The 27980-nt window shown below is 33.4% G+C and overlaps 1 protein-coding gene across 7 annotated transcripts; it reads right to left on the bottom strand.

Moving 5' to 3' along the window:
* Nucleotides 1-864: 864 nt before the first annotated feature.
* LOC18442250 (GDSL-like Lipase/Acylhydrolase superfamily protein) lies at nt 865-27896 on the bottom strand. Of its 7 annotated transcripts, none has more exons than XR_016056372.1 (6): nt 27413-27896; nt 26082-26212; nt 22565-22798; nt 19394-19646; nt 8634-8703; nt 865-1201 (listed from the first exon to the last, which is right to left on the bottom strand). XR_016056372.1 is itself a non-coding variant. In XM_088868044.1 (5 exons), exons 1-5 carry the CDS (start codon nt 27690-27692, stop codon nt 1161-1163), a joined length of 939 nt encoding a protein of 312 aa, XP_088724170.1. In that variant the 5' UTR covers nt 27693-27896; the 3' UTR covers nt 865-1160. The 7 variants fall into 7 exon arrangements, 5 of the variants coding, with proteins under 5 accessions (XP_088724170.1, XP_020527777.1, XP_088724181.1 ...); XR_002282246.2 differs by having other exon boundaries at nt 865-1632; XM_088868044.1 differs by lacking the exon at nt 8634-8703.
* Nucleotides 27897-27980: the final 84 nt, after the last annotated feature.

The raw sequence follows: 27980 nt of genomic DNA on the forward strand, positions 1-27980 counted from the left end.
GAGCATGTATGGCAGGCCCAGCTCAAATATATATGGAGGGGTTGGTGGCAATATGTATCAAGAGGAATCAGACGTTGAAGAAATTATTTCTAGCGTATCTAGGAGTGTCAGTATTGCAGGTCATGGTTATATAGACCCATTTCTCTCAAAGCCTAAGTCAGAACAGATGACCCTTAAAGGCATGGTCGAAGGTACGAAAAACATGTTGGGCAGATATGTTGGTAAATAGTTCTACGATAAAGGGATCCCCTTTGATGCAGCCAATAGCCCATATTTTCTACTTATGTTCAACGCAATCTAGAGAGCTGAGCCTGGGGTAGAACCCCCGACGGCATATGAGCTCAATGGGCCAATATTGGATGTAGAGGTGGAGGAAGTTAGAAAGTAGATTGAAGAATATAAACAGAGTTGGCTAAGAACAGACATTACTCTCATAAGTGATGGTTGGTTGAATAAAGTTAGTGAAAATGAGTTTGTAAATTTCTTGGCCTATTCCCCCAAAAGGTACAACTTTTTTGTCTAATAAAGACGTATCAGGGACGAAAAAGGATGCAAACTTCTGGGGTCTTATCCTACATGAAATAATGCTAGTCCTTCTTTTACCAAATTGCCATTAAGGTCCCTCCTCATGAATGGGATACCCTAGCATTCTAAGTATTGAGAAAATTTCTCGTGTCGCATGCCAATATGCTTAGATTCTCCTTTGCATAAAGTAACATAAAGGCTCCTCATTTATCGAGTTCACACTCAAGGATATTTTATTACACTGGATAAGGGCAATATTTCAGCAAGCTAACTATTCAAACACTTATTATTTCATCACGCTAATTTGTTAAGAATATCAACAAAGAACCCACAATCTTCTGCTCTACTTAGAGATTTTATTTAGGAAAAAGTATATAAAGCAACCATGTACCTTTAGCACAAGGGCTCGCAGATCACTCCTGTCTTTTGTAATTTAAGTCGGGTACAAGCTCTTTGCAAGAAAGATAAATGGTCTCATAGTATAGTCCCTAGCCCAATAAACTTGAAACTATTGGTGCCAAATAGTTTCAGCAGCTGATATCCCTGTTGTGTTGGGTGGAAGGAGTCCCAAAAAACATATTTGGATGCGCCGGCACATACGGGAGATTTAGCATTACATAAAATCGCTGTTTCTATCAATCCCGTTCTAGAGCAATCTCTTCTAATCTCTTCAAAGCTTGAAAATGAGTAAGGTACATGGTAAAATATATTGTGATCAATGGTGGTGAAAATACAATAGTGGTGTGTTACATTAACATTTATTGTGCATCCAATATTACATAAACAAGTAATAAAAAGAATATGGCATCAAAGTAATCACATAGATTGAAAATACAACAACAATAATACCATATGAGACAAAGATTTAATGTGGTTCATCTACAAATCGTGTCCTACATCTACAAAAGAATGGTGTGAGGCTTTACTTACTAGTTCAATGGAGATTATAAGAGAATGATATCCAAAGCTTCAAGTTACAACAGTTTTACTTCTGTAGAAATATGACAACAAATAGGGTACAAATACACACCAAATATGCACTTTCTCTCTCTGAGATAGGGCCAACCAACAAAACTCCCTCTTCTATCACTTTCTCTCACTAAAAATCTGCGAAGAGAAACAAGGCAGAAAAACCCATCGTGAGTTCTCTTTCACTTCTTCCTTTTTCTCTCAGCACACCCCAACCCTTGGATCAAATAACTAATCCATGGCCTAAAAGAAGAAAAGTCAATAGAAAATATAAACAAAAGAAACCTAAAGCCCACATTTGTGATTTGGCTTCACAGATACAATGAAAGGATTCTAATAAAATCATGGTCTATGTTTCTCCTACAATACAAAACTTATATACTTCCCCTTATCCAACCGTCCATTTTGAATGGAGGGTTAAGATTGTCCCAATCACAATGTCACGGCTCTAATCCATTTTATTTTTAATGTTTTTTCTATAAACTATTTTGAAAATTTTGTAAGTCCAATCCTCTATTAAACTCACACTAGCAAAAAATATATAAAAAATATTTTGACCAAAATAAAATAACAAAAATACCTCTGAAAGTTTCAAGGGGTATTTTGGTCATTACATTTTATCAAAAATTATTTTTAATATTTTTTGTAGGTGTGCCTTAATGAGAATATGGCACGTACCAAATTTCATATTCATACATTTTTTATAATAAAGTTAAAATAAAATACTTTGAGACGTCGGATCTAAGATCAAATGGTGAGTGGCTCTCTAGATTAAAATTAGACGGCTGGCTGGATGGTAGGGGAAGCATAGATCTTCTATGCTGTAGGGGAATCCCTAAAAATGGGCAAGCTTTTTATGCTTCCCCTACAACACAAAACTTATACATGTCCCTTTATCCAACCATCCATTCTGAATGGAGGGCTAAGATTGTCCTAATCACAATGTCCATTTTATTTTTACTATTTTTGCTATAAACTATTTTGACACCAAATTTTGTACGTCCAATCCTCTATTAAACTCACACTAGCAAAAAATATAAAAAACATATTTCCAATAAAATAAAATGATAAAAATACCCCTGAAAATTTCAAGGGGTATTTTGATCATTGTATTTTATCAAAAAATTATTTTTAATATTTTTTGTAGGTACGCCATAATGAGAATATGGTACACACCAAATTTCTTATTCATAAAATATTTATAAAAAAATTTAAAAATAGAATACTTTGAGACGTTCTAAGATCAAACGGTGAGTGGTTCTCTGGATCGAAATTGGATGGCTGGATGGTAGGGGAAGCATACATCTTCTATGCTGTAAGGGAAGAAACCTTTCCCTAAAAGCAGACAAGATTTCTATACTTTCCTTACAACACAAAGCTTATTTACTTCCCCTTATCCAACTGTCCATTCTGAATGGAAGGCTAAGATGGTCCCGATCACAATGTCATGTCTCTATACCATTTTATTTTTAATGTTTTTTTATGAACTATTGTAATACCAAAATTTGTACAACCAATCCTCTATGAAACTCGTACTAGCAAAAAATATAAAAAAAAATATTTTCTATAAAATAAAATCACAAAAATACCCCTGAAAGTTTCAAGCGATAGTTTGGTCATCATATTTTATCGAAAATTTATTTTTAATATTTTTTTGTAGGTGCGCCCTAACGAGAATATGGCACGTACCAATTTTCTTATCATCATATTTTTATAAATAAAAATTAAAAATTAAATACTTTGAGACATCAAATCTATGATCAAACAGTCTCTGAATCAAAATTGGACGGCCGGATGGTAGGGGAAGTATAGATCTTCTATATGGTAGGGGAAGTATAAAAACCTTTCGGGCAAACTTTCTATGCTTCCCATACAACACAAAACTTATGTACTTCTTCCCCTTATCCAACCATCCATTTTGAATGGAGGGCTAATATTATTTCAATCACAATGTCACGTCTCTACACCATTTTATTTTTAATGTTTTTTCTATAAATATTTTGACACTAAATTTTGTAGGTCGAATCCTCTATTAAACTTTCACTAGCGAAAAATATATAAAAAAATATTTTTATTAAAATAAAATGACAAAAATACCCTTAAAATTTTCAAGGGTTATTTTGGTCATTATATTTTATCAAAAAATTATTTTTAATATTTTTTGTAGGTGCTCCCTAATGAGAATATGGCAGTAAAAAATTTCATATTCATAAAATTTTTATAAAAAAATTAAAAATAAAATACTTTGAGACGTCGGATCTAAGATCAAATGGTGAGTGGCTCTCTGGATCAAAAGTGGACGGCTGGATGGTGAGGGAAGCATAGATCTTCTATGCTGTAGGGGAGGTATAGAAACCTTTTGGGCAAACTTTCTATGCTTCTCCTACAAAATGACTTATACACTTCCCCTTATCCAACCATCCATTCTGAATGGAGGGCTAAGATTGTCTCAATCACAATGTCATGTCTCTACACAATTTTATTTTTAATGTTTTTTCTATAAACTATTTTGATACCAAATTTTGTATGTCTAATCCTCTATTAAACTCGCACTAGCGAAAAATATAAAAAAAATATTTTCAATAAATAAAATAACAAAAATACCCCTAAAAGTTTCAAGAGGTATTTTGGTCATTATATGTTATCAAAAAATTATTTTTAATATTTTTTGTAGGTGCGTCTTAATGAGAGTATGTCACATACCAAATTTCATATTCATACAATTTTATAAAAAATTTAAAAATAAAATATTTTGAGATGTCAGATCTAAGATCAAAAGGTGAGGGGCTCTCTAGATCAAAATTGGATGGCTAGATGGCTGTAGTGGAAGTATAGAAACCTTTCCCATATATCATGGTGTATCCATATAGTGTATTTATCATGGTGTATTCATATGGGGTATTTTTTTTTTATACCTACTAAATAGGTGTATTTTAAAATTTCTAATATTTTTAAACTTAACCGATTTTTTGACTCCGATTTGTTGAGCTTGGTCTGATATATTTGCGATATCTTTACATGAAGTATTTTTCCTGATCTGTATTTTTTACTCGATTTTTTCATCAGACTTTTTAAAATAAAAATGATTTATTTCCGATTTTATGGTGAGCCGAATTATTGATAGTCCCCGACTTGCTAACTATGCTCATAACCCATATAAAATTGTAATTCAAGCGTTGAAAACCTTTACATCGATCATCTTGGCTTGAACATTATAGTTATGAAAAAAAATTAGGATTTCAAGCTCTAAAAAATAACGTATATTATAACAAGTTATCTATACCGTCTATTTCGCCCTAAAAATAAAAGTTTATAGATCCACAAGATTTGAATATTTTTTTAGTGTCAAAATTTTTTATCCACGTCAGAAATTGATTTTAGAGTCGTCATGGAGATTTATGATAGTGAAGTACTTTTTGGACAGGGATTTATGTTAGTGAAATACTTTTTGTTTTCATAAAGCCTACGCTTTATAGAATTTTCATCCAAACATAAAAGTTAGAAGGATTTGATGGAACAAGTCACCCTTTTCTAATGAGATTCAATCTCCAGAGTTTCTATCTTCGATAGGTTCTCCTTCTCTATTGGATCACATCTCTCTCTTGTTTCCCTCTATTGGTTTCCTTCTCTCTATGTGGCGGCTCTCACAATCGGGTCTCTTTTTCTACAATCTCTCGTCAACTGAGGGCATAACATATATTTATGGGTTTAATTAGGGTTAAGTTTAACCCGTTCCACTTAATTGTTGTTTCATAATTTCTTGGGATAGTAGGGTCATAACTTCATGGAAATAACTCCCAAATCCTCCTCCTTATGTCAAATTGCCATAAGGGTCTCTCATGAAGGGGATATCCCAAAATTATAAAAGAAATACTTATGTGATCTTTTATCGGAGAGTATTATTTTTTATTTTTTTCTTCACCCTTTTTATTTGGCAAAAAATAATTTACAGGTGATCTTTATTACAATAAGATAAATTTCAAAATAAAATCAACATAATAATAAAACCAAGATTTTAACAACTTGATGCTATTGAAACAACTATGCACTATGCTTGAGAATAAAAGATAAGATTGCAAGAAACAAAAGAAAGAGTGCCGGAGATTACCTCAACTGGGCTTATTACACCCCACACTAATTCACCACCATTCGATGGCAAGGGATCAATGATCAACCTTCATTCTCAATCGAGAAAACAAGTTTAGGCCTAGCCATATCAATAGAATAACTTTTATCACAAACTCAAACCCTAAGTGAATTATCTTAGCAACCTAGTTTGAGATAGATGAATTATCTTTTTGCTAAATCTTAAAACCCCTAGCCATAAATCCATAGTCGAGAGATAAGAACTTCATAACCTAATCCTTAAGTTCTTTCACAATGTGGGAGAGAGAGATCAAAGATGAGAGAGTGGTGCGTGCCCCCTTTGGCTTTCATGAGAGAGGGAAGCTTTTTTTAAAAGAGAAAAAGAAATTCTAAGTAAGGCATGCCCCTTTGTGGGATATGAGAGAAAAAGATGAGAATTCGGTACAAGAGATAAGGTGTAGAGATTTTTGGGTAGAGACTATCCCTTTTTATAAGCTTTGAATAAGATTAGAGTTTCTTAGGGTTTTCTTTGGCTTGCCTCTTCTTGTGAGATTGAATATGAATCTTTGATCTTGGGTGACTTGTGGAGTGAGAGATTTGAGCCATCCATTCCATAGATGGGCCATCAACATTATGGAAGGTGTATGAATTCATTATCCCCATTTTCTAAACCATTTTCTCATAAATAGAAATTAAATAAATTAAATCTAATCAAAATATTGTACATACCATAAAATAGCACAAGTCTACCCAATCTTTCTACAAAATCTTTCAAAGATATATCAAGTCAATATAAATTTAAAATACATGCTTAGCCTTCATAAATCATTTTATCGCATTCACCGTTAATTTCCTACCAAGTCAAGTTCATAGCCACAAAAACAAATTATATATATCAACTTATAATTTTATCCAAAATAAAGCATGACTAAATAATGTCTATTAAAGCCTTGACAAAATACTTTATTTTTGGCAATTACGGAGAATTTATTAAGGGATCATCATCACATGCAACACATCATATTATAGACATTATTGAGAGGATGGTCACCAAGACCGAGTTCCACCAGAACACTCCCTTTGTACTTACATATTTGAATGAGCTACACCCATCTCTCGTGTTTCATCCTTAGGGCTCAAAGCCCTTGATCAAATTACATCTCCATGTGTATCACTAACTTAAGTAGTTCATACTCAAGCACAAGGAGACACAAAAATATAAGGTATTCAAAACCGGCTCTTTCAAATTTGTTAGTACTTATCACTTAATGTCCATACACTACATACATATTCATAAAACAATTAGCCAAAATATAACCAAAGCATATTAAACAAAGTTATTGAATCTTTTTTTCCTATATGACCTTACCATATAATGTGGGATAGATTTCATACCTCAAAACCATGTAGTGTACTACCTGCGCTTTCTTGATTCATCGCTTTTACTTGTTTGACAAGCTTTTGTGATCTTGAAAGTGTACACAACTGATGGAGAATATATTGGTTATCGGTTTCACATGTCACGAAGTGTCCATTACTTCGGCAATTGGATTCTCTTGTCTTACACCATGAAGAAAATCTCTTCTTCATCCCATTATATCAAATATCATAATTTCAATTCTTCAACTAATCTTTTGTGTTTCTATGCTACCACCAAGTCTCTCTATATATCCATTCATTTCGAAGAAACCAAGATGCTTTTATAGGTATTGTGTTTCTTCTTCTTTCTGGTTTCTCCAGATCAAATACTCTTCACATAGTGCGTTTTATCTTGCCAACTCTATATTACATCTCTCTGAAGTTGTACTATAATAAATCATACTCATGGCATACTATAAAACCTTTTAAAGTGTGTCTTAAAGGTTTCTATAATTGGGAATTCAAGGATGTACCTTAACATGCCACATCTTTTAATTTACTGCAGCATAGAACATGAGCATTCCATGATAAAAATATGATAGCTGTCAACTCATAAAAAGTTTATCTCCGTATCCTTTTGAGTATTCAAATAGACTTAAAAATATAAAATAATGCTTAGTTCCATCCCTAAATCATACCATATAGTGAGTCTTCGTTTCAGTGACATTTAGGTCACAATGCAATTTTTTCAGTAGAAAATTAGAATGAGCACCTCTCAATAAAAAATTGTTGCTCTCAATTCTCAAAGAATTTCTTCCTGAAATCTTTAGTGTTGAAAACTAGACTCAAAATCAAATCACAAGGCATGGAAATAGTTTTCGTTGCAAAAAACAGCACTTGCCACCCTTCAATAAATTGATCATCCTTTCAATAAATTGATCATATCTTTCAAACCACAAGGAATTTCTTGATGAAACATTTTTTGCTTGAAAGTAGACTCAATTTTGTGAGTTAATGTAAAATTTCAGCAAGAAATAAAATCATTAATTGGTGGGAAAAATCACGGACCTCAATGGATAGTTCTTAGATTTTGCAGGGTCAAAACTGATACCTTTCATTGATGATTCCATAACTCTCAATTCCCTTAGGATCTCCCAATGAAATTTTTCAGGTAGATCTTACGCTTAAAGACACAAAATATCACTGAAATATGTAATAGAAAGATACTTTATTATCTTATTCATATCACTACTCAAAAATAGCCCAGAATACTCATTATGCAGAGTGCTTTTTCGGTGTTGGAGTATTTTAATAATTCTTAACCATGGGTGTATTTCTTGACTACAAAGGTCATTAGCTTTCTTATATCTCATTCTCAAGCTTCATCTAAACTCAATAAAGAGAAAAGATAATTAATGACATCAAATATCAATAACTCTGATACCACTGAAAGAAAAACCTATAGGATCTTTTACTGGGGGATACTTTTTTCTCTTTTTTTTCTTCACTCTTTTCTTTTGACAAAAGATAACTTACAGGTGGTCTTTATTACAATAAAATAAATTTCAAAATAAAATCAACATAACAATAAAACCAAAATTTTAACAACTTGATGCCATTGAAACAACTATGCACTATGCTTGAGAATAAAAGATAAGATTGTAAGAAACAAAAGGAAAAGTGTCGGAGATTACCTCAACCGGGCTCACACCGAGTCACCAGCATCTGATGGCGCAGGATCAATGATTAACCTTTAATCTCAATCTGGAAAGCAAGTTTAGGCCATGCCATACCAATAAGACATGAACCCCTTTTTATCGCAAACTCAAACCCTATTTGAATTCTCTTAGCAACTTAGTTTGAGAGAGATGAATTATCTTTTTGCTAAACCCTAAAACCCCTAGCCATAAATCCATAGTTGAGAGATAAGAGAGAGAAGAACTCCATAACCTAAACCATTTGGTTCTTTCACAATGTGGGAGAGAGAGATCAAAGATGAGAGAGTTGTGCGTGTCCCTTTTGGCATTCATGAGAGAGAGAAGCTTTTCTTAAGAGAGAGAAAAAAATTCTAAGTGGGGTGTGCTCTTTTGTAGGATAAGAGAGAGAAATATGGGAATTAGGTACAAGAGATATATTTTTGGGTAGACAATCCCTTTTTATAAGCTTTAAATAAGATTAGGGTTTTTTAGGGTTTTCCTTGGCTTGCATCTTCTTGTGAGATTGAATATGAACCATTGATCTTGGATAACTTGTGGTGTGAGAGATTTGAGCCATCCATTCCATAGATGGGCCATCAATATTATGGAAGGTGCATGAACTATTATCCCCCTTTTCTAAACCATTTTCCCATCAATAGAAATGAAATAAATTAAATCTAATCAAATGTTGTGCATACCATAAAATAACACAAGTCTACTCAATCTTCCACAAAATCTTTCAAAGATATATCAAGACAATATCTTCCAACCATATGGCCACATGCCATATCACCAAAAAATAAGAAAGAGAATAAGGGTGGGGTGTGCCACCTTAGGGAGACACTCATGGGCCCCACCTTCTAGAAATATGGTGGGCCCATGTGCACAATGGGCCCCCATGATATTTTTATATATTTAAAATTAATAAAAATATTTTAGAATATTATTTGAATATTTAAGCAATTGGAAAATCACTATCTTTAATTTTATAAATCCAAAAATTATAAATAAAATATCCAGAGATTCATAAAAATTCAAATAATAATCCTAAAATAATTTTCATAATAAAACAAACACAATTAAATTAATTTGATGGGAAAATGATCCATATGGTTTAGGAATCAACAATCATGGGGCACTCCACCTTCAACTGTGGACTACAGACCACACTTGCTTTCTCAGACCGACCAATGTTTACAGTCCAAGCAATGGCTCATTAGCAGATCACTAAAGTCCGACCGATGAGCCAAGGGGTCGCAATATCAGTTTGTGGATTTCAGGTTCTCCCCTAGAGACGAGTCAACGTCACCTAGACTTGATGCGACCACAGCTCCTATGGTGCATAAGGGTGTCTGTTGCACATGCATACGCTTCAACCTAAAAGGTGGATTTCTGGCTTTCTCGAACGATCTGTCAATATGCATGCCATGTAATGGCACATGGATGAGGCTTTGGCCGCCGTCTCTGAAGGCCATCATCACACACAAGGGTCACACAGTCTCTCGGCTCACTCATCCGGGCATATTCTCCGACCTCATCAAGGGCTAACCTATTAGAACCCTTCTCGGTTTGTTCTTTATGCCCAGGTAACATGAGTTTTTCTCAACCGACTGGCCTAGATCGTCAAACACAGTCCGGTATCATTTGTTTAGTATGGTCCACGAGGGACCACACATCCACTGAGTTCATGTTTCATTATATCATTTTATTTTACAAGCACTCATAAAGCCTTTAAAGGCCACATAAACCCAACAAATTATTAATTTTGTGAAGATCTCTGCTGTCACATGTCAATATGCTTAGACGCTCCTTTGCATAAATAAAGTAACATAATAAAGGCTCCTTATTTATAGAGTTCACATTGGGAACTTTCAAGGAGATTTCATTACACTGGATAGGGGCAATATTTCACAATGCTAACAATGCAAGTCATATTTGTGAAGAATATCAACAAAGATCCCAACATCTTATGGCCTTCTTAGATAACAAAGATCCTAACATCTTCTGGCCTTCTTAGATATTTTATTTATTTTAGCACAGAGGGTCACAATTATTCATGTCTTTGAGATTTCAAATCGGGTGATTAGGATCTCCTTGCAAGAAAGACAAATGCTCTCATCGTATACAATCCCTAATCCAAAATGCTTGAAACTGCTGGAGCCAAAGAGTCCGCAATGATTTGATAGGCCTGTTGTGTTGGGTGGACGGCGTCCCAAAAAACGTATTTGGATGCATCGGGGCACATGGGAGACTTAGCATTACACAAAAAGCTTGCTTCTATGAACCCCGTTCCACAACAACCCCTTCTAACCTCCTCAAAGCCTGAAAATGTAGTATTTCATTTATTAACATATCTGTACATGTAAGGTACATGTCATTGATCTGCATGGTAAAATGTTTATGACAAAATCAGAACCATTAGGTTATCAATGATATACCCACAGGAACGTACTTTTTAGGCATGTCTCACTCCAATACTTTGTCAACCAGTTGCTAACCCTATTGGCTTTTATTTTTGCATCCAACCCGTAATAAAAAAAATAGCCTTTTCAGGATGAAAATACACCATGTATTTAAGATGGTTTCTCTCAATCTTAAAAGCTAAAATTTGAAATTTTAGAGAGAAAAACTATCTCAAAATTTTTAGATAGAGAAACTATTTCAAATTTTGAATTTCTAGGTAAAGAATTTATCTCCGGTTTCATAGAGAGAGGAATTATCTCAAATTTCAAGTTTTGGTGAGGGAAACTATCTCAAAATCTTTAGAGAGAAACTATTATTTAAAGGGACAATAAATAAAGAGAAAAGTTTACATAGAGCCGAGGCTCTAAACAATCAAATTAGAGCCTACATCAAAAATTTCACTAGAAGAGGTTGTTTTGATGGCCAAATATCTTCAAATTGATCATCTTGACATCAAGATGCGTGGACATAAGAAAAAAAAAATGGATTTCAAGTTTTGGAAATGATATATTTTGTAATACATTTTTGGACTGTAAATTTTCAAGATTTCATAGATATGTTGATCTACACTATTTTTGAAGCTTTAAACTTTAAAAATAAAGGCGAAAATATATTTTAAGGCTATCACAAAGATTTCTAGTATTGAAACCACATTTCTCATTACTATTTGAAGGTAGCTCCAATTTGATTCCTTAGAGCTTAGGCTCTATACAAACCACACTGATAAATAAATAACTTGAAATTTGATATGATTTCTCTCTTTAAAGTTTAAAATTGACATAGTTTCTCTCTATAAAAACTTTGAGACAGTTTTCTCTCTAAAAATTTAAAATTTGAGAAACTACTCTAAAAATTTGAAATTAGTGATAGTTTCACTCAATAAAAATTTTGCCATAGTTTTTCTCTCTATAATTTTGAATTCAAAATTTCAAGAGAGAGAACCTATCTTAAATACAAGGGTATGTTTGTTCGGAAAGAGCTATTTTTTAAGGAAAAATATACAATGAGACTATTTATCTTTGATACAAGTATGTCACAATTAATATTAACCATTGGATGTCCAATTGGGTGGTTATATTTATTCCATTTCCTATGCTCAAAGTTTAAAAGAAATTTTTTTTGAACTTTGTGACATGGATGATTATAACTAATTGTAACATCCTTGTTTCAATGATAAACGCTCTCATAGAAGGACCCGGGTTTCTATGTAGCCAAGCCCGCATATATAGAAATGCGGGCTTCTTAATAAATATATTTTTGAGATAGATTTAAGGACTTAATTTTTAAAGACATAATCTCTAAGATGGAGATCATGAATATGAAAAAATAAATAAGTTTTAAAAGGTAGAAATAATAATTCTAGTAAGAAAACATTTGGGCCATTGTTTTTAGATGGAACACCTACTTGCATTCATCTTTAAGATGGATGCTTTACACTCTCTGGACCGCATATGTAGAAATATGGTCCAGCCCGTATGAAACAATTTTCCCTTAGGGCCTATTTGGGTATATGGATTTTAAGGCATGGATTCCTAATATCTTGGATTTTGCCAAATTCTACTGTTTGGATTGCTTAATGACTAAAATACTTAAAATCAGGAAAATCAAAATCATGGAAATAAGACATATTTTTCCATGATTTCATTTCCCCACCAAAACCTGTTTTTTTGCATTTTCAATGCCTATGGATTTCACTCATTGGCTCCCATGACCCGAAGCATAGGGAGCAATTCATAGGTATGAAAATTTTAGAGAGAGAAATTACCTAAATTTTTTAAACGGAGAAACTATCTCAAAATTTTTAGAGAGATAAATTATTTCAAATATTAACTTTTAGAGAGAGAAAATATGTTCAAATTTTAGATGAAAAAAAGTATGTTAAAATTTTAGAAAGATAAAGTATGCTAAAATTTTAGAGAGAGAAAATACCAAATTTTTTTTAGAGAGATGAACTATCTCAAAATTTTAGAGGGAGAACCTATATCAAATTTTAACTTCTAGAGAGAGAAAATATGTTAAAATTTTAGAGAGAAAAAGTACCAATTTTTTAGAGCGATGATTTATCTAAAATATTTAGAGAGAGAAACTATCTCAAAATTTAACTTTTAGAGAGAAAAAGTATATTAAAATTTTAGAGAGAGAAAGTATTAATTTATTTAGAGAGATAAACTATCTCAAAATTTTAGAGAGAGAAATTATCTCAAATTTTAAGTTTTAGAGAGAAGCTATCATATTTTAGAGAAAAAAAGTACATGATAATTTTTCGAGAGAGAAACTATATCAAATATTAAGTTTTAGAGAGAAAGTATTCTTAAAATTGCGAAGAGAGAAAGTATTATTAAACTTTTAGAGATAAATTATTATAATTCTAGAAAGAGAAACTGCTAAAAAAATTTAGAGAGAGAAATATCTCTTTTTTTAGAGAGAGAAACTATCTCGAATTTGGAATTTTAGAGAGAGAAAATATATTAAAATTTAAAGACAAAAATTATATCAAATTTTAGGGAGAGAAACTAGCTAAAATTTTTTAGAAATAGAAACTATCGCAAAATTTTTGTAGAGAGAAACTATCACAAAATTTTTGTTTTAGAGACAGAAAGTATTTTAAAATTTTGGAGAGATAAACTATATATCAAATTTTAAATAGTGAAAGTACATGAATTTTTTAGAGAGAGAAACTATCTCAAAATTTAAGTATTAGAGAGAGAAAGTATCTCAAATTTTAAACTTTACAAAGAGAAAGTACATCAAATTTTAGAAAGACACTATATCTACTTTTAAAGAGAGAAACTATTTCAAAATTTTAGATAGAGAAATTATCTCAAACTTGAAGTTTTAGAGAGAGAAAGCATATTAAAATTTAAGAGAGTAACTATATCAAATTTTAGAAAGAGAAAGCACATAAAATCTTTTAGAAAAAAAAACTCTTGCAAAAAAATTTAGAGAGAAATTATCATAAATTTTAGCTTTTAGAAAGAGAAAGTATCTTAAAATTTGAAAGAACAACTATATCATATTTTAGAAAGTGAAACTACTTAAAAACATTTAGAGAGAGAAACCATCTCAAAATTATTGAAGAGGGGAACTATCTCAAGTTTTAACTTTTAGAGAGAGAGAGAGTATCTTAAAATTTTATAAAGAGAAACTATATTAAATTTTAGAGAGAGTAAAGCACCTAAAAATTTTAGAGAGAAATTATCTCAAACTTTTTAGATAGACAATTTCAAATTTTAAATTTTGGATAGAAAATATATTAAATTTTAGAGAGAGAAACTATCTCAAAAGTTTTATAGATACACTACCCCAAAATTTGAATTTTAGAGATAGAAAATATATAAAAATTTTAGAGAGAGAAATTGTATCAAGTTTTGTTACCAAACAATGGATATGGAAGTGATTGCAAGGAATCTATAAATTTTGTATAGTTTATCCAAATAAGAGATTTGAGGAATCCATAATAAAAATCCTTGATATTGAAAGTTTATAGATTTTTTTAGATTTCAAATATCTAAGAGTTTTAGATAGAAATTGTATCAAGTTTTGTTACCAAACAATGGATATGGAAATGATTGCAAGGAATCTATAAATTTTGTATAGTTTATCCAAACAAGAGATTTGAAGAATCCATAACAAAAATCTTTGATATTGAAAGTCTATAGATTTTTTTAGATTTCAAATATCTAAAATTCCTAATTTCCTCCTATCCAAACAAACCCTTAAAAAAATCTTTTCTTTAGTTAGGGAGGGGCATGCTGAGAAAGTGTGGCCAAGAGAGATACCTATAATTTTCCATAGAAAGAACAACGAACTTCCACCTTCTAATTGAACAGTGCTGAACGAGAAATCTCCTTTGTATTATTAGAACAAAATAATGATGAAGGTATTGTTTCAAAATGTATCGATATAAGGACGTCTCTTATTAGAAATATTTACGTGTAGATCGAAAAAAAGATATGATATTATCATATGATCCATATATTTTAGGACAGATTACACTGAGGTCATTTTTTTCCCACTTTTTTTTTTGTTTTGTTTTGCATTTTATTTTTGGAAAAGCTTACTATACGCCCCCATCCTTATGTATTTTACTTGCGTCCCTCATTTCCCAACCATCTAATCTGAATAGATGGTTGAGATGACTCCAATCATAGTGTTATCTCTAAATACTATTTAATTTTTAATTTTTTTAGAAATGATATTTACAGCAAATTTGGAGCGACCAATCCTCTCATAAACTTGAACCTGCAATTTTCTTAAAAAATTATTCCTGATAAAATTAGATGATCCAAGTTTCCCTAAAAGATTCAAAGGTAGTTTGGTCATTTTATCTTTAGAAAATATTTTTTATATTTTTTTAAGTGCACCACATTGAAATGATGACACACATCAAATGCTATGTTCATATTATTTTTTAAAAATATTAAAACTAAAATATTATGAGATCTCAGATCTAGATCAAACGGTAAGTGTCTCACTTGTGATGTTATTACTAAAGATATCGTAGCCATCGATTCCCATTGAATGGTTGGGAGAGTGGTATATATAAATTCCCTATATCCCGTGGTGAATAGAAAGCTTTCTTTTAGATTTTCCCTAAGTTCGAGAGTCCGTCTTTCGAACGGTCGAAACGCAAAAGGATTTAGTATATTGGGCAAGCTTTCTATGCTTCCTCTACAACGTAAAAGTTTTATCCCCCTTTTTATCCAACCGTCCATTCTGAATGGAGGGCTAAGATTGCCCCAATCACAATGTCATGTCACTACACTATTTTATTTTTAAATTTTTTTTATAAACTATTTTGAGACCAAATTTTGGATATCCATTCTTCTATTAAACTCGTACTAGCGAAAAATATAAAAAAATATTTTTAATAAAATAAAATGACCAAAATATCCCTGAAAGTTTCAAGAGGTAATTTGGTCATTATATTTTACCAAAAAATTATTTTTAATATTTTTTTATAGATGCGCCCCAATGAGAAGATGACACGTACCAAATTCATATTCATACAATTTGTATAAAAAAAAAACTAAAAATAAAATACGTTGAGATGTCGGATCTAAGATCAAATGATGAGTGGCTCTCTTGATCAAAATTGGACGGCGGGATGGTAAGGGAAGGATAGAACTTCTATGATGTTCCCTAGTATATTTGGACATTTAGAATGTCTAACATTTGAATTGTGCAACACTTAGTTTTTGTTTTTCTTATGCTTTTTTTGTAGTTGAGGTAGTTTGAAATTGGATTTTTTGAACCACCAAAACACATAATGTCCTTTATATTTTTGGTAATTCGAAAGTTTTTGGGCGGTTCAAAAGTTCGACTGTCCAATTGCCCAAATATATCATCTTTTTTTTTTGGTTGGCGTGGTGAGTAGAGAGGGGGCACACCATGATTATTTAAAGTCGATTGATTTACGTAAGGACCTTAAAATGTTTGGTAAAATACAAAACGCTTCATTTATAAGGAGAAATTACAAAGAAGGTCAGTCAACCCATTTATTTCTAGTTTTTTTTAAAATTGCCTCTCGGTCAACCCAATTTTGATTTTTTTTTTTTTTTTTTTGGTTTTTTCGTTAGTAGGGCAGCGCTCCAAGCTTTAAGGCACTGCCCTACTAACGAAAAAGCTAAAAAAAAAGTTAAAAAAAATCAAAATTAGGGTTGCCTGAGTGACAATTTTGGAAAATAAAAAAAACGAGTTGATCGACATTCTTTTTAATTTCTGTCAATAAGTAGAACATTTCGTATTTTACCTAAATTTCATACTTCGTACGTAAATCACTCTTTAAAGTAAAACAGAGAAGAGATGAAGAAGATTCCTCTCTCTAGAATGTGAAAGGAGAGAGAGTGAAGATTAAGGCCAAGGGAAAGCCAAAAGGGGCAAGCCCCTCTCTCTCTTTCTCATTCTCTCTTTTATCTTTTCTCACTCACACGTGCAGTTTGAATTGAAGGGATATTTTTAAGGATTAGCTGGAAATTGAACCAAGTTATAGTATGCATATAAGTTAAAACTAAAGGGAAATTTGGTTTTGATGCATCGAGGATAAATCGTAAATCTCAGACCTTGATTGATGACAGATAAGTTGAATGGATTGACTTAAGCGTGTCTTTACTCCATAAATCTCCATGATCAATAGCCCATAACAGGTCAATTACTAAACCCTAATCCAAGTCTATAAGTAGGGTTATTGGGTACATTCTCAAAAACCAATTCTATGCTGCCAAAATTTGTTTTTAAGCTTTGCCTTAGCCTTCACTTCATCTTAATTGTAACTCTCTCTCTCTCAATTTAGTTCATGGTTCTCCATTCCATCAAACCGTAACACACCCCGTATCAAGTTTATCCAAACCTCAGTGATCCAGTTTGAGGCTCTCAGTGACTTGCACCTAGGCATACTCTTTTCTTTTTTGTTGTTGAATATGAGACGGAGGTATACATTTGGAGAGGTTAGGGCCAGAGGTGGGCGTAAACCGAGCCCACATCCCTGGCACGGAAGTCGTCTCCTTGACAAAATCATTGAGAAGCCCATGGGCTTTCCTTATCGTGATCCTTGGTTGTGACCTCTTTGATCGGTTAATCACAGGCATGAGGCATAGATGTGAATCTTCTTGCTTTTTTGGAGGTGTTTGTGGGGTAATGTGAGTAGGAATCAAAATCACAATTTGGTGACTAAGATGTAGGGGTACTACCACTACGTCTCCTGCCCTTTTCCCTATATTTGCTCATACTCGAATTCCTAAAACACCTCTAAGTGATAGGAAGTCAACTTTCCTAGATAGTATGGAGCATGGGCCATATACTTGGGGGTTGCACTACGCCTGGCTGCTAGTGCAGGTTTAAACTCATAAAGATGGGAGTCGAGAGACATACTGATGCTTTTTTGTTAAGGTTATGAAGGGTGGGTGGATTGGATCTTAATCCACCAGGATCCAAATTTGGATCCGAAAAGTATACATAGGATCTAGATTCAAATCCAGATCCGATCATATCCATAATATTCGGATCCGAATCTAAATTAAAAAAGTATACATAGGATTTGGATCTGGATTTATACCCGATCGGATCCAAAACAATTATTTTATATATTATTTTGTATTTATAAAATAATATATAATATCATACTATATAGTATATAATATATGCATGTATATAAAATAATATATAATGTATGAATAATTGGGTTGGATCCGGATTGGATCCCCTTGTGTCTAGATCCAATCCGTATCTTTATTTGGATTCAAATTTCAGATCCGGATCCAACTTGTTCGACGCAAATCTTGGATTCATACCTAGATCTGAATAGGATCCAAAATTCAAGTTTCAAATCCAAACCAAGAAGTTCTCGGCCTCGTTTGTCGTGGGCTTTAAATGGGATAGAGCTGAGGTCGTGATTGAAGTTCAATATAACACTTAATTTCCAGCAAATGGCTAGTCTTAAGAGGGGGTTGCCAACCTAAACTCATCATGTCTGATCGCTTTCCGAGCACTAGGGTAGGTCGGAGGTCTTGTCCCATTTTGGTGCCTGCCCAACAAAAACTCATTTCTCTGCCTTCTACTTGTAATAAATAATAAATTTTCAAAAGTGGGCAAGAACATAAATGTATGTTTTCATAAATTTCTAATTTATTATATTTTAAAAGTTTTATATATTCTATATAACTATGGTTTTATGAAACTACTTTTGTGACTTTTGTTTTTGGCACTGTTTGACTTTCTGGTTGTCAAATCTAACACTTTTTGACATATGTTAGACACGATTCCTGGTCATACTAGCACTAATGCATCGAATACTATCATAAATTTAAAGTTAGTACAAGATTAACACTACGATGGATGACTTCGATTGAAGTCCTTGTGCCACACTGCTCTTCTCTTTGTTTAGCGAAAGAATGTGTAGTAATTGACTATTCCTATTAGAAACATAAGTACTTAAAGACTCAAAATTTCTATTTGTTTTCTTTTCGAAAATAATCATCGGATGATTCTCGGTTGGATCCTTTGATCAAAAAATTTCTCTAAGGGTGAAAATATACAGTATGCCCCAATAGAAGCCATATGCGCTACGCAGAAAACGGTCCACATAGCCCTCATAAACAATGAAGTATTTCAAGGGTATTATTTTTTCGAGTGGAAAAATAAAAAGCAGGCGATCACTCCAATTGGACAAAAGAAGTCTGATTTATCGGCATCAGTTATTTACTTCATTTATATTTTCTTGCAAAAGGGCCAAAATTAAATTCTGCAAATGAATGTTGCTAGAATGCCAAATAAGTACAAATAAAGCGTATACGTACCAAATTGTTCAGGCTTTCCAATCATGTCAAGTAAGGGCTGATATATGTTCCCATAGTTGATTTTGGAGCCTCTTAGTAATGTTGCTTGGAGATTACTCAGTGTATTCACTAGCTTCAAATTGTAGTCTACTGCCACGCCATTCAGATAGTCCACACAACCATCTGCAAAATTGAGAGTAATTTGCTCTGGCAAGCATCCCACTGGTGGAAGTCCAATCACCAATATTTTCTCAGCCCCCATCTCATGCAAAGCCTGTGGAAAAGGCCAAGAAGTTTTACACACAAACATAAGGTGCCCTTCTTAAATGTCGCTTAATATTTGACTGGGTGAAAGTAGTTTCCTATGCAATGTTCTTTATGTTTTTGATGGAAACTGAAAAGGATTTTATGATAAAGCATGATGAAGGCCACATAAACCCAATAAAAACTGTGGGTTGTAAGCTGAGTAGCATTATAAATGCATTCATTGGTTTTTTCTCGACATATCGACAAACTACGGCACAACATCTGTGTCTAATATTTTGGATACTTAACACTTTTTTTATTATCCTTCTTTTTTGAACATGGATGGTTACACGAAAAATCCTTCTCTGATATGGAAGAAATTACAAAATCTAAAATTCAAGATAACAGATTGGAAGAAAAATGAAGTAGGCTCTATCCAAGAGAAAATCAATGATGTCATTACATGTATTGAATATATTGAGAGATCGGAGCAAAGAAGGGATGGTCTAGACCAGGTCCAATCAAACAACAGAGTCAGTTGTAGTATTGAAAGATGTGTGTTTGTATTTTTAACTTATTTGGGAATACAATTTTTATTTTCACTCAGATTATGCTTGTTAACAGTGTGTATATTCCGCTGCTCAACTTTACAAGAAGAATAGAGGGGGTCTCTAATGGAAACAAATTCAATATACACTTTTCTATCTGGTTACCTTCTTCTCTCAAAAGTAAAGAGCAATGCACTTTCCTATCTCGTTTGAATTTTGTTTCTATTAGTCTCAGTATTGGAAAAGGAAGTGCTATGCATCAAGTCTTATTGACAAGATGGAGGTGGGGATAATCACAATGTTAGGGTCATCTTTTGAGACAGGTTATTTACTCCAAATGGGTATAAGAACCCTGGGTGGTCTAATTTCTTTAAGATTATGGAAAATTTTAGATATTGGCCATTTCAGTTGGTTGAATTTCAATGAGAACCCCCAAGTTACTTATTCAAGTGTTAGAACGATGGTTCCCACTGCCCATTAGAAAGGCTGGTATTAACATGTGGTGGTTACTACTAGCATCTGTTTTATGGTAGAAGTAGAAAGAAAGAAATAGGAGAATACTTAAAGGTGCAATTAACTACAAGCAAGCTCTCAAAGAAAACATTGACTGATGTTGCAGAATGGGCTAAGGTGGTGAGATTGTGTAGTAGGATACTAACGTATGATATATCATGTAACCTTGAAAATGTTCTCTGGTTATGCCTGAAAAAGCCTAGAAAAGGGGGCTAGTCAAACCACCACGAAACTCCAAAAAAATCTAAATTTTGATTAGTGTTCTCTGGGGAATCTTGGGCCTATAGGAATAATTGGTTTAATTCAAATTTCAAACCACAATGGAATTATTTTGCATACATTCTTAGTCCTTGTGGTGAGAGTATTGCAAATGAGATTGAGCTGAAAGTCCTTTTGCGAGGCCTCTGTCAAAATTAGGGGTGGCAATGGGTTGGGTTCCGGTTGGATCCCGATCCATGCTCGAATAGTACTTGGGTCCAAGTTTTGGAGCCGGACCCGACCTATTGGGTCTGGAGTCTATCATGTTGGGTCCCGGGTTTGGTCGGATCCACTACCACCATCAATGTGATCTTTTTTTTTCTTTTTTGCCCTTTTTCTGCCATCATATACCCATATATGGCACCAAAGTCACAATCACCGACCATTAATAACTAAAGATTACCATGAGTTCTTATTGTATAATATCTTTAATACATCCAAACGAATAGGACTTAAAAGTATTTTATCTCCAACAATTTAAAGGTACAAGTCGGGTCCAACTGGATCCAGATCCGTATAGTGTACGGGTCTAGGTTTTGAACCCAGACCCTACCCATCGGGTTCGAATATTGGACTCATACCCGGATACATGTTGGGTATACCTGGTGGGCCCTGGGTCGGGTCTGGGTCCATTGCTACCCCTAGCCAAAATCAAGTTTTTGTTTGAAGGGTAGCTACTAAATGTTGTAAGATGGTGCGCATGTAAGGACAGGACACCCTGGATACTCTACTTGAACCCAACTGGACCCAAAGTTATCGAACCTAACTAGACCCGAACCCGACCCAATATCTATATATATATATATATATAATTTTAATATTATAACTAAAAATACATACTTATATTTTTTTAAATAAAATATAAATATTAAATATTAGTTAAAATATTATATATAAAATATTATTTAAATAATAATATTATTCAAGTCGTGTTTTGGTCAGGGTTAAGTCCATATAGACCTGGACCCGACCCATCGGGTCTAATTTTTGATACCTCGATCAGGGTCGTATCCAATCGTCAGGTCCCGAGTCCATTGCGACCCCTAATTGTAGCTTCAATAAATATCGGGCGTACCTACATTTTTAGGCAAGCTAATAAGAATGCTAATGATTAATTGTGTCTATTCTTACAATACCCCAAGATTACACTCGAACCATCCAAAGTAAATGTATGCTATGCTTCTGAACGATCATAGTGTACGTGCTTTTTATCAAAACATCGAGATGAACGTTTTAACATTTTACCTAAATTTCAAAATACACGTGATTATAATCCAAATCCACCCTCGTAAGTATTATAATAGAGGAAAAGTACACTATGATGCTATTGACGTTTGGTATAAAGTAGTTATAATTAATTTTTGACCATTGGATGTGAAATTGGGTGGCTACATTTATTCTATTGACTACGCTCATAATTTAAAAAGAATTTTTTCCGAACATCATGATATACCCAAGCTATCCGATTTCACATCACATAATTATAAACAATTATGACCTTCTTGTACTAAAAACTAAATAATCGAATTATATACAATCTCTTTAATAAATTTTCTAAAAAAATAATAATACCATAGGCACGTGAGTAGGAGAGAGAAAGAGTAAGAGAGAAAGAGATGTTTTTTACTTGAAGATGGCCTTGGAGCTTGTTGAGAAGGAATTGCTGGTACTCCTCCGTGTTATAATGCTTACTTCTCAAGGGAAGAAGAAAGTAATTGGATCCAAAATCATTGGTCCCGGCACTCAAAGCAAAGAGGGCGCCCTTTATGAGTTTTAGAGCCTTGCCTTTCCCTATCAGGCCTTGCACCTTCGCCACATATTCTTTAAAATATTCGATTTGTTTATCAACTGGGATCACCCCCTGCATTTTTTGTTGTAAATCATCACTAAAGGACCACATTTCAGAGAAATAAAAATTGTATTTTTCAAAAAAAAAAGAAGAAGAAATATCATGTACATCTACGCATAGGTCTGTAATTTGTTAAATTCCATGCACAGATCCCTCTTTTTCACGGAAAAAGTTTTTATAAGGTGTCAACCTTATTCCGTATGAGTAAAGTGTACCTAAAAAACCCGCGAGAGAAAGTTGTTTTTATGCCAGAAAACCCTCAAATCATCTCGACCTCAATAATCATTAGCATGAAAAAAAGAGATTTCTAGTCTTAATAGTTGGATCTTCTAATATATTATCTGGACGATCCATTTTCAATATTTTCAAGTGTTTATAGATCCGTTCGATCGTCACCATTTTTGAAACTTTAAACGTCATAATTGAGAATAACAATAGATTTTCATATTATTGCAAGGCTTTGTGGCACCAAAACTCCATTTTCTACATGGTTTTGAGGTGCGGTGCACCTTACTTCAATAGTATATGACCTTATACAAACCTCACCCCTTCTTCACTATTTTTTTATTTTAGTATTGCCACTGGTCCAATGTTGCGGACCATTTCTTTTATTATTTTTCCTCTTTATTAACTCGTTTCTTGGGGCCCTGATATTGCCACATTTAACAACCCATACTCGATTTTTATTTTTAATTTTTAAGTACAACAATATGATGTCTCCTCAATCAAGTTACTTTTGAATTTAGTTCTTTTTTAAAAAAAATTTGTCTCATTTGTTTTCTCCAACATTGGATTAGCCCTTATGCTCCTTTTTTATTTTTTATTATTTTTTTATTTTTTAGTTTTTTTACATTTAGCCATAAATTCCTTCTTCACAAAATTGTTTTAGGGATTGTCTATAGAGAGACTATTTATCTTTTATATATGCTGGTCACAATCATTCTTATCCCTTAAATTTCAAAATGGGTGACTATAAAAGTGTCATTGGGTAGTCACAGAGCTAAGAAAAAAAAAAAAATCTTCGACTTCGTGACTCACCCCAAGCTATCAAATTTGACGTTTAATGAGTGAGAATGATTGTGACGTCCATGTATAAAAGATAAAAAGGTGTGGTTTCTATAAGGTTGCAACCTTAAACAATCCAATTAAGGCGCACCTTAAAATTTTATCATAACATATAATTTTGTTGTATAAAATTTTTAGTATTATCTTAAAATCTAGTTTCATAACTAATTAGAAATTTAAATTCCAAAAATAGTTAAAATTAAGTAGATATATAAATATATGCAAATCTTGAAAATGGACGGTCTAGATAATGTGTTGCTAGATGCACTATTTTTGGGACTCAAAATTTTTTTTTTCTTGTTCATACATCTCAATGTCAAGATGATCGATCAGAGTGTTTTTTCAACATTAAAACAACATTTTCGATAGATTTTTGAGGCACATATGTGATTCTACATTTTAAAGTTGCAACTTTATATAAACTTTTCCCAAAGATAAATGGTCTCTGTAGATAATCTCTTTGTTTTATGTGTACATAGGATATCTCTAAAATCCCTAGTTTTATGTATAGGTTTTACTTAACACACCTAATATATTATACATTTAGGGATATCAGACTAGCTTTAAAAAAAAAAAAAAAAATTGGTTCCAGCTTGCAGTATTGGACTTATATAAAAAATGCTACAAGGCTAAAAAATACTAAGGGGCAATCTAATGTTTTTAAAGTCCGACCACCTTGAAAAGGGGTCCAATATTCACAAGATCAAACCGGTGGAAAAAAGGGTCTGATATTCACAACATCAAATCGGTAGCAAAAAGGGTATGATATTCACAACATAAAACCGGTGGCAAAACTAGAATAAAAAGGGGTATGATATTCACAACATCAAATCGGTAGCAAAAAGGGTATGATATTCACAACATAAAACTGGTGGCAAAACTAGAATAAGAAAAATGAGCAGGCTTTTTATGCTTCCCCTACTGTATAAAACTTATATGCTTCCCCCTATCCAACCATCCATTTTGAATAGACGACTGGGATGATCCCAATCACAATGTCACGTCTCTATACTATTTTATTTTTATTTTTATTTTACAAACTATTTTGACACAAAATTTTGGGTGTCTGTTCCTATCTTAAAGTCACACGTCTAAAAAATATTCTCAATAATAAAAATAACCAAAATACCCTTGAAAATTTTAAGATGTATTTTAATCATTATGTTTTATCGAAGAATTGCTTTTAATATTTTTTTAGGTGTACCCCATTGAAATGATAGTACGTACCAAATTTCATATTCATATAATTTGTAAAAAAAATTAAAAATAAAATACTCTGAGGTGTCAGATCTAGATCAAATGGTTAGTGGCTCACTTGATCTAAATTGGATGATGAGGAAAAACATATATTTTATGTGGAAAGTATAGAATGAGACCACTTACTTTTGATGTAAAGTGGTCATATTAATCTTGACCATTGGATGTGAAATTGGATGGCTGCAATTATTCCATTGATTAAGCTCAAACTTCAAAAGAAATTTTCATAAACTTTGTGACACACTCAGGCTATCAAATTTCACATCAAATGGTTATAAGGAATTGTGACCACCCTATATCAAAGGTAAATGATCTCATTCTCAAGAAAAATAAAAAGGGATTGGATTCTGTCAGCCCACGGGCTGACTGCTACATTGTAAGCCAATGATCCAGATTCAATTTGGGCTGATCTAAGGGTTACAATCTCGTATTTGAATTTTTATTTTTTTTTTATAAATCCAAATCACTTGAAATTTTAAGCGCTCAGTTTTCTCATAAAGGCACATCAAAAAAAAATATATAAAAAATAATTCGAAAAATATATATTGATCAAAATACCTCCATAAAGTTTTGAGGGTATTTTGGATAATTTATATTTTACGAATTATTTTTTTATATTTTTATTAGATTCTTCTATTTTTGAAGAATTGATACTCCAAATTTTAAATGATTTGGATCTGTAGAAAAAAAATAAAAATTCAAATATAAAATGAGGTCGTGACCGTCTGATCGGTCTAGATTCAATTTGGACCATTGACTGACACTGCAGCTATAAGCCCGTGGGTTGACAGGATATTTTCCCAAATATAAAAAAGAGCGAGAATTTCCCAGCCACACCAAAGTTTTTCGAAGAAGAATAATCGTGGATGAGGAGTTTGCATTTTCCTTAACTAGATGTTGTGGGGTGTGAGAGGGAGAAGAATTACCAAAAAATAAAAAATAAAAAAAAACGGAGAGAGAGAGATTAACATACAGTTATCTCTGCTGTGAGAGAGTCATAACCAGAGTCTGCTGAGGCGAAGCTGACCCCAGTCAACAAGTCCTTAGCAGTCAGTGTGGGGTCTAAGTACGCTGGAATATACTCCTTAACCCCGAATGCAGAAGCTGCTCACATCCATTTCACCGCCTCATGTTAGAGAGAGAGACAGAGGGACGTACAGCTTTTTCGTAAATGACAAATAAAAACAAGGAAACCGTTGTTGAAAAAACAAAGACTTGCGTTAAGACAAGCTGAGGTCCCCAACACACGTGGACAGACTCGGTTTTAATATTAGAAACCGTATAGACTCGGCCAACTCCGTATGTTTGGTTCTATATTTTTTTTGGGTAATTAAGAAGGAAAACAGGCCCCTACTCGTTTTGTTTTATGGATTAGGGAAGAGTTAATTACGTACATCCCTGATATACGTAGGGAAAAATACAGCAGTCTAAGGTCAATTTTGGATCGGTTCTTATTTTTTGAAAAAATAACAGTCCGAGAATGAGAACCTCGGATCCCTCGTTATAGTTTGAAAAAAAAGCAATATTCTGCTTAACCATAAATTCTTTAGTTTTGAACCTGCCATGAAAAACAAGCCAAGCTATGAAGGAGTGCTTGGGAACATGCCCTTTAAACCAGATCAAAGAATACCATGTGACTGGGCTAGGAAATGATTTCCCTTTGCCTCGTCAACCCGAGTCCAGGAAAAGCAGATAGGGTAGGGTGAACAGCAGTGCCAGAATGTTAACCTCCGACCCCCCCTTTTGTTCTCCCCCCATTAACGTGCCTGTATTTTATGCAAATTGTTTACATCAGGTCATTCCTCTGTCATTTTGAAGGAAAAAATATTTTCTTTTGATGCGGAAGAAAGAGAATGCCTCTTTCGTTTTGAGTGGGAACAGAATTGTGGAGGGAAGAGCAGTCCGAGGTTAATATTACTTTTTTTCTTCGAATGATAATGAGCGGTTCGAAGTCGATCAATCTAAGGATTATAATTTTGGACCACCCCTACTAAAGAAAAAACAAAAAAAAAAAGAAAATTAAAATGCGGTTCGAGGATTCCTCGAACCAATTGATAATTTTGTTAAAAAAAAAAAATTGTATCAAGGTATGGGGGTGTTACCACCTCGACCCAGCCCCTTTCCCATACTTGGCATCCTAGCAAGGCAAAATAACTCGACAGTCCGAGTTGAAATCACGAAGTTTTCCACCACCGCAAGAAACAACGTTGTTGATGATTGATGCAGTCTTTCATTGAAAACCTTTACCCAACTGAACTGATGCATGTCAATTAAAGGAGAAGAAGTTTTCTGGCGAGGTTTTACCTAGCATATCAGCGACGAGCTTGCCATTTGTGAATCGTCCCGTAGGTCTATGCTGCGCAAAGTCTCGACCATACGGTGGAAAATTCGCCTTAATCACAGTATTTATGTAATTATTGTTGCCGGGATCAGCAGTCGAGTCCCCAAATACAAAGATTGCCGTCGCTGACGAGCCATTATACGTTCTTTGCAAAGGCCATGCTGAAGAGGCTGGTAGCCAGAAGTGAAGAATGAAGCTCAGAGTTAAAGAGAAGAAGAGACTAGCTGTGTGTGGCATCTCCATACCACTCTAAAGCTGATTTTCTTTTGTTCTTTCTTCTTCTTATTTCCCTTTCAGAGTACAGTTCAGTTGTACATTCGAACTCGTGTGATCGCCGTCCCCTTGAGCTCAAAGGCCAAATCCTCCCTTTCAGGGTACAGTTCAGTTGTATGACTCGAACTCGGGTGATCGCCGTCACCTTGAGCTCGAATGCCAAATCCTCAGTCTGATGGCCTGGCCTAAATACATGTAATTTATAGGAAGACATAGGAGCTTTCACCGTGAAAGTTGTATTTCACTTTTTTGCAGTGA

This window comes from Amborella trichopoda, chromosome 1 (genome assembly GCF_054954075.1).
Source record: "Amborella trichopoda isolate Santa Cruz 75 chromosome 1, AtrichopodaSantaCruz75HAP2 v2.0, whole genome shotgun sequence".
Lineage (NCBI taxonomy): Eukaryota > Viridiplantae > Streptophyta > Magnoliopsida > Amborellales > Amborellaceae > Amborella > Amborella trichopoda.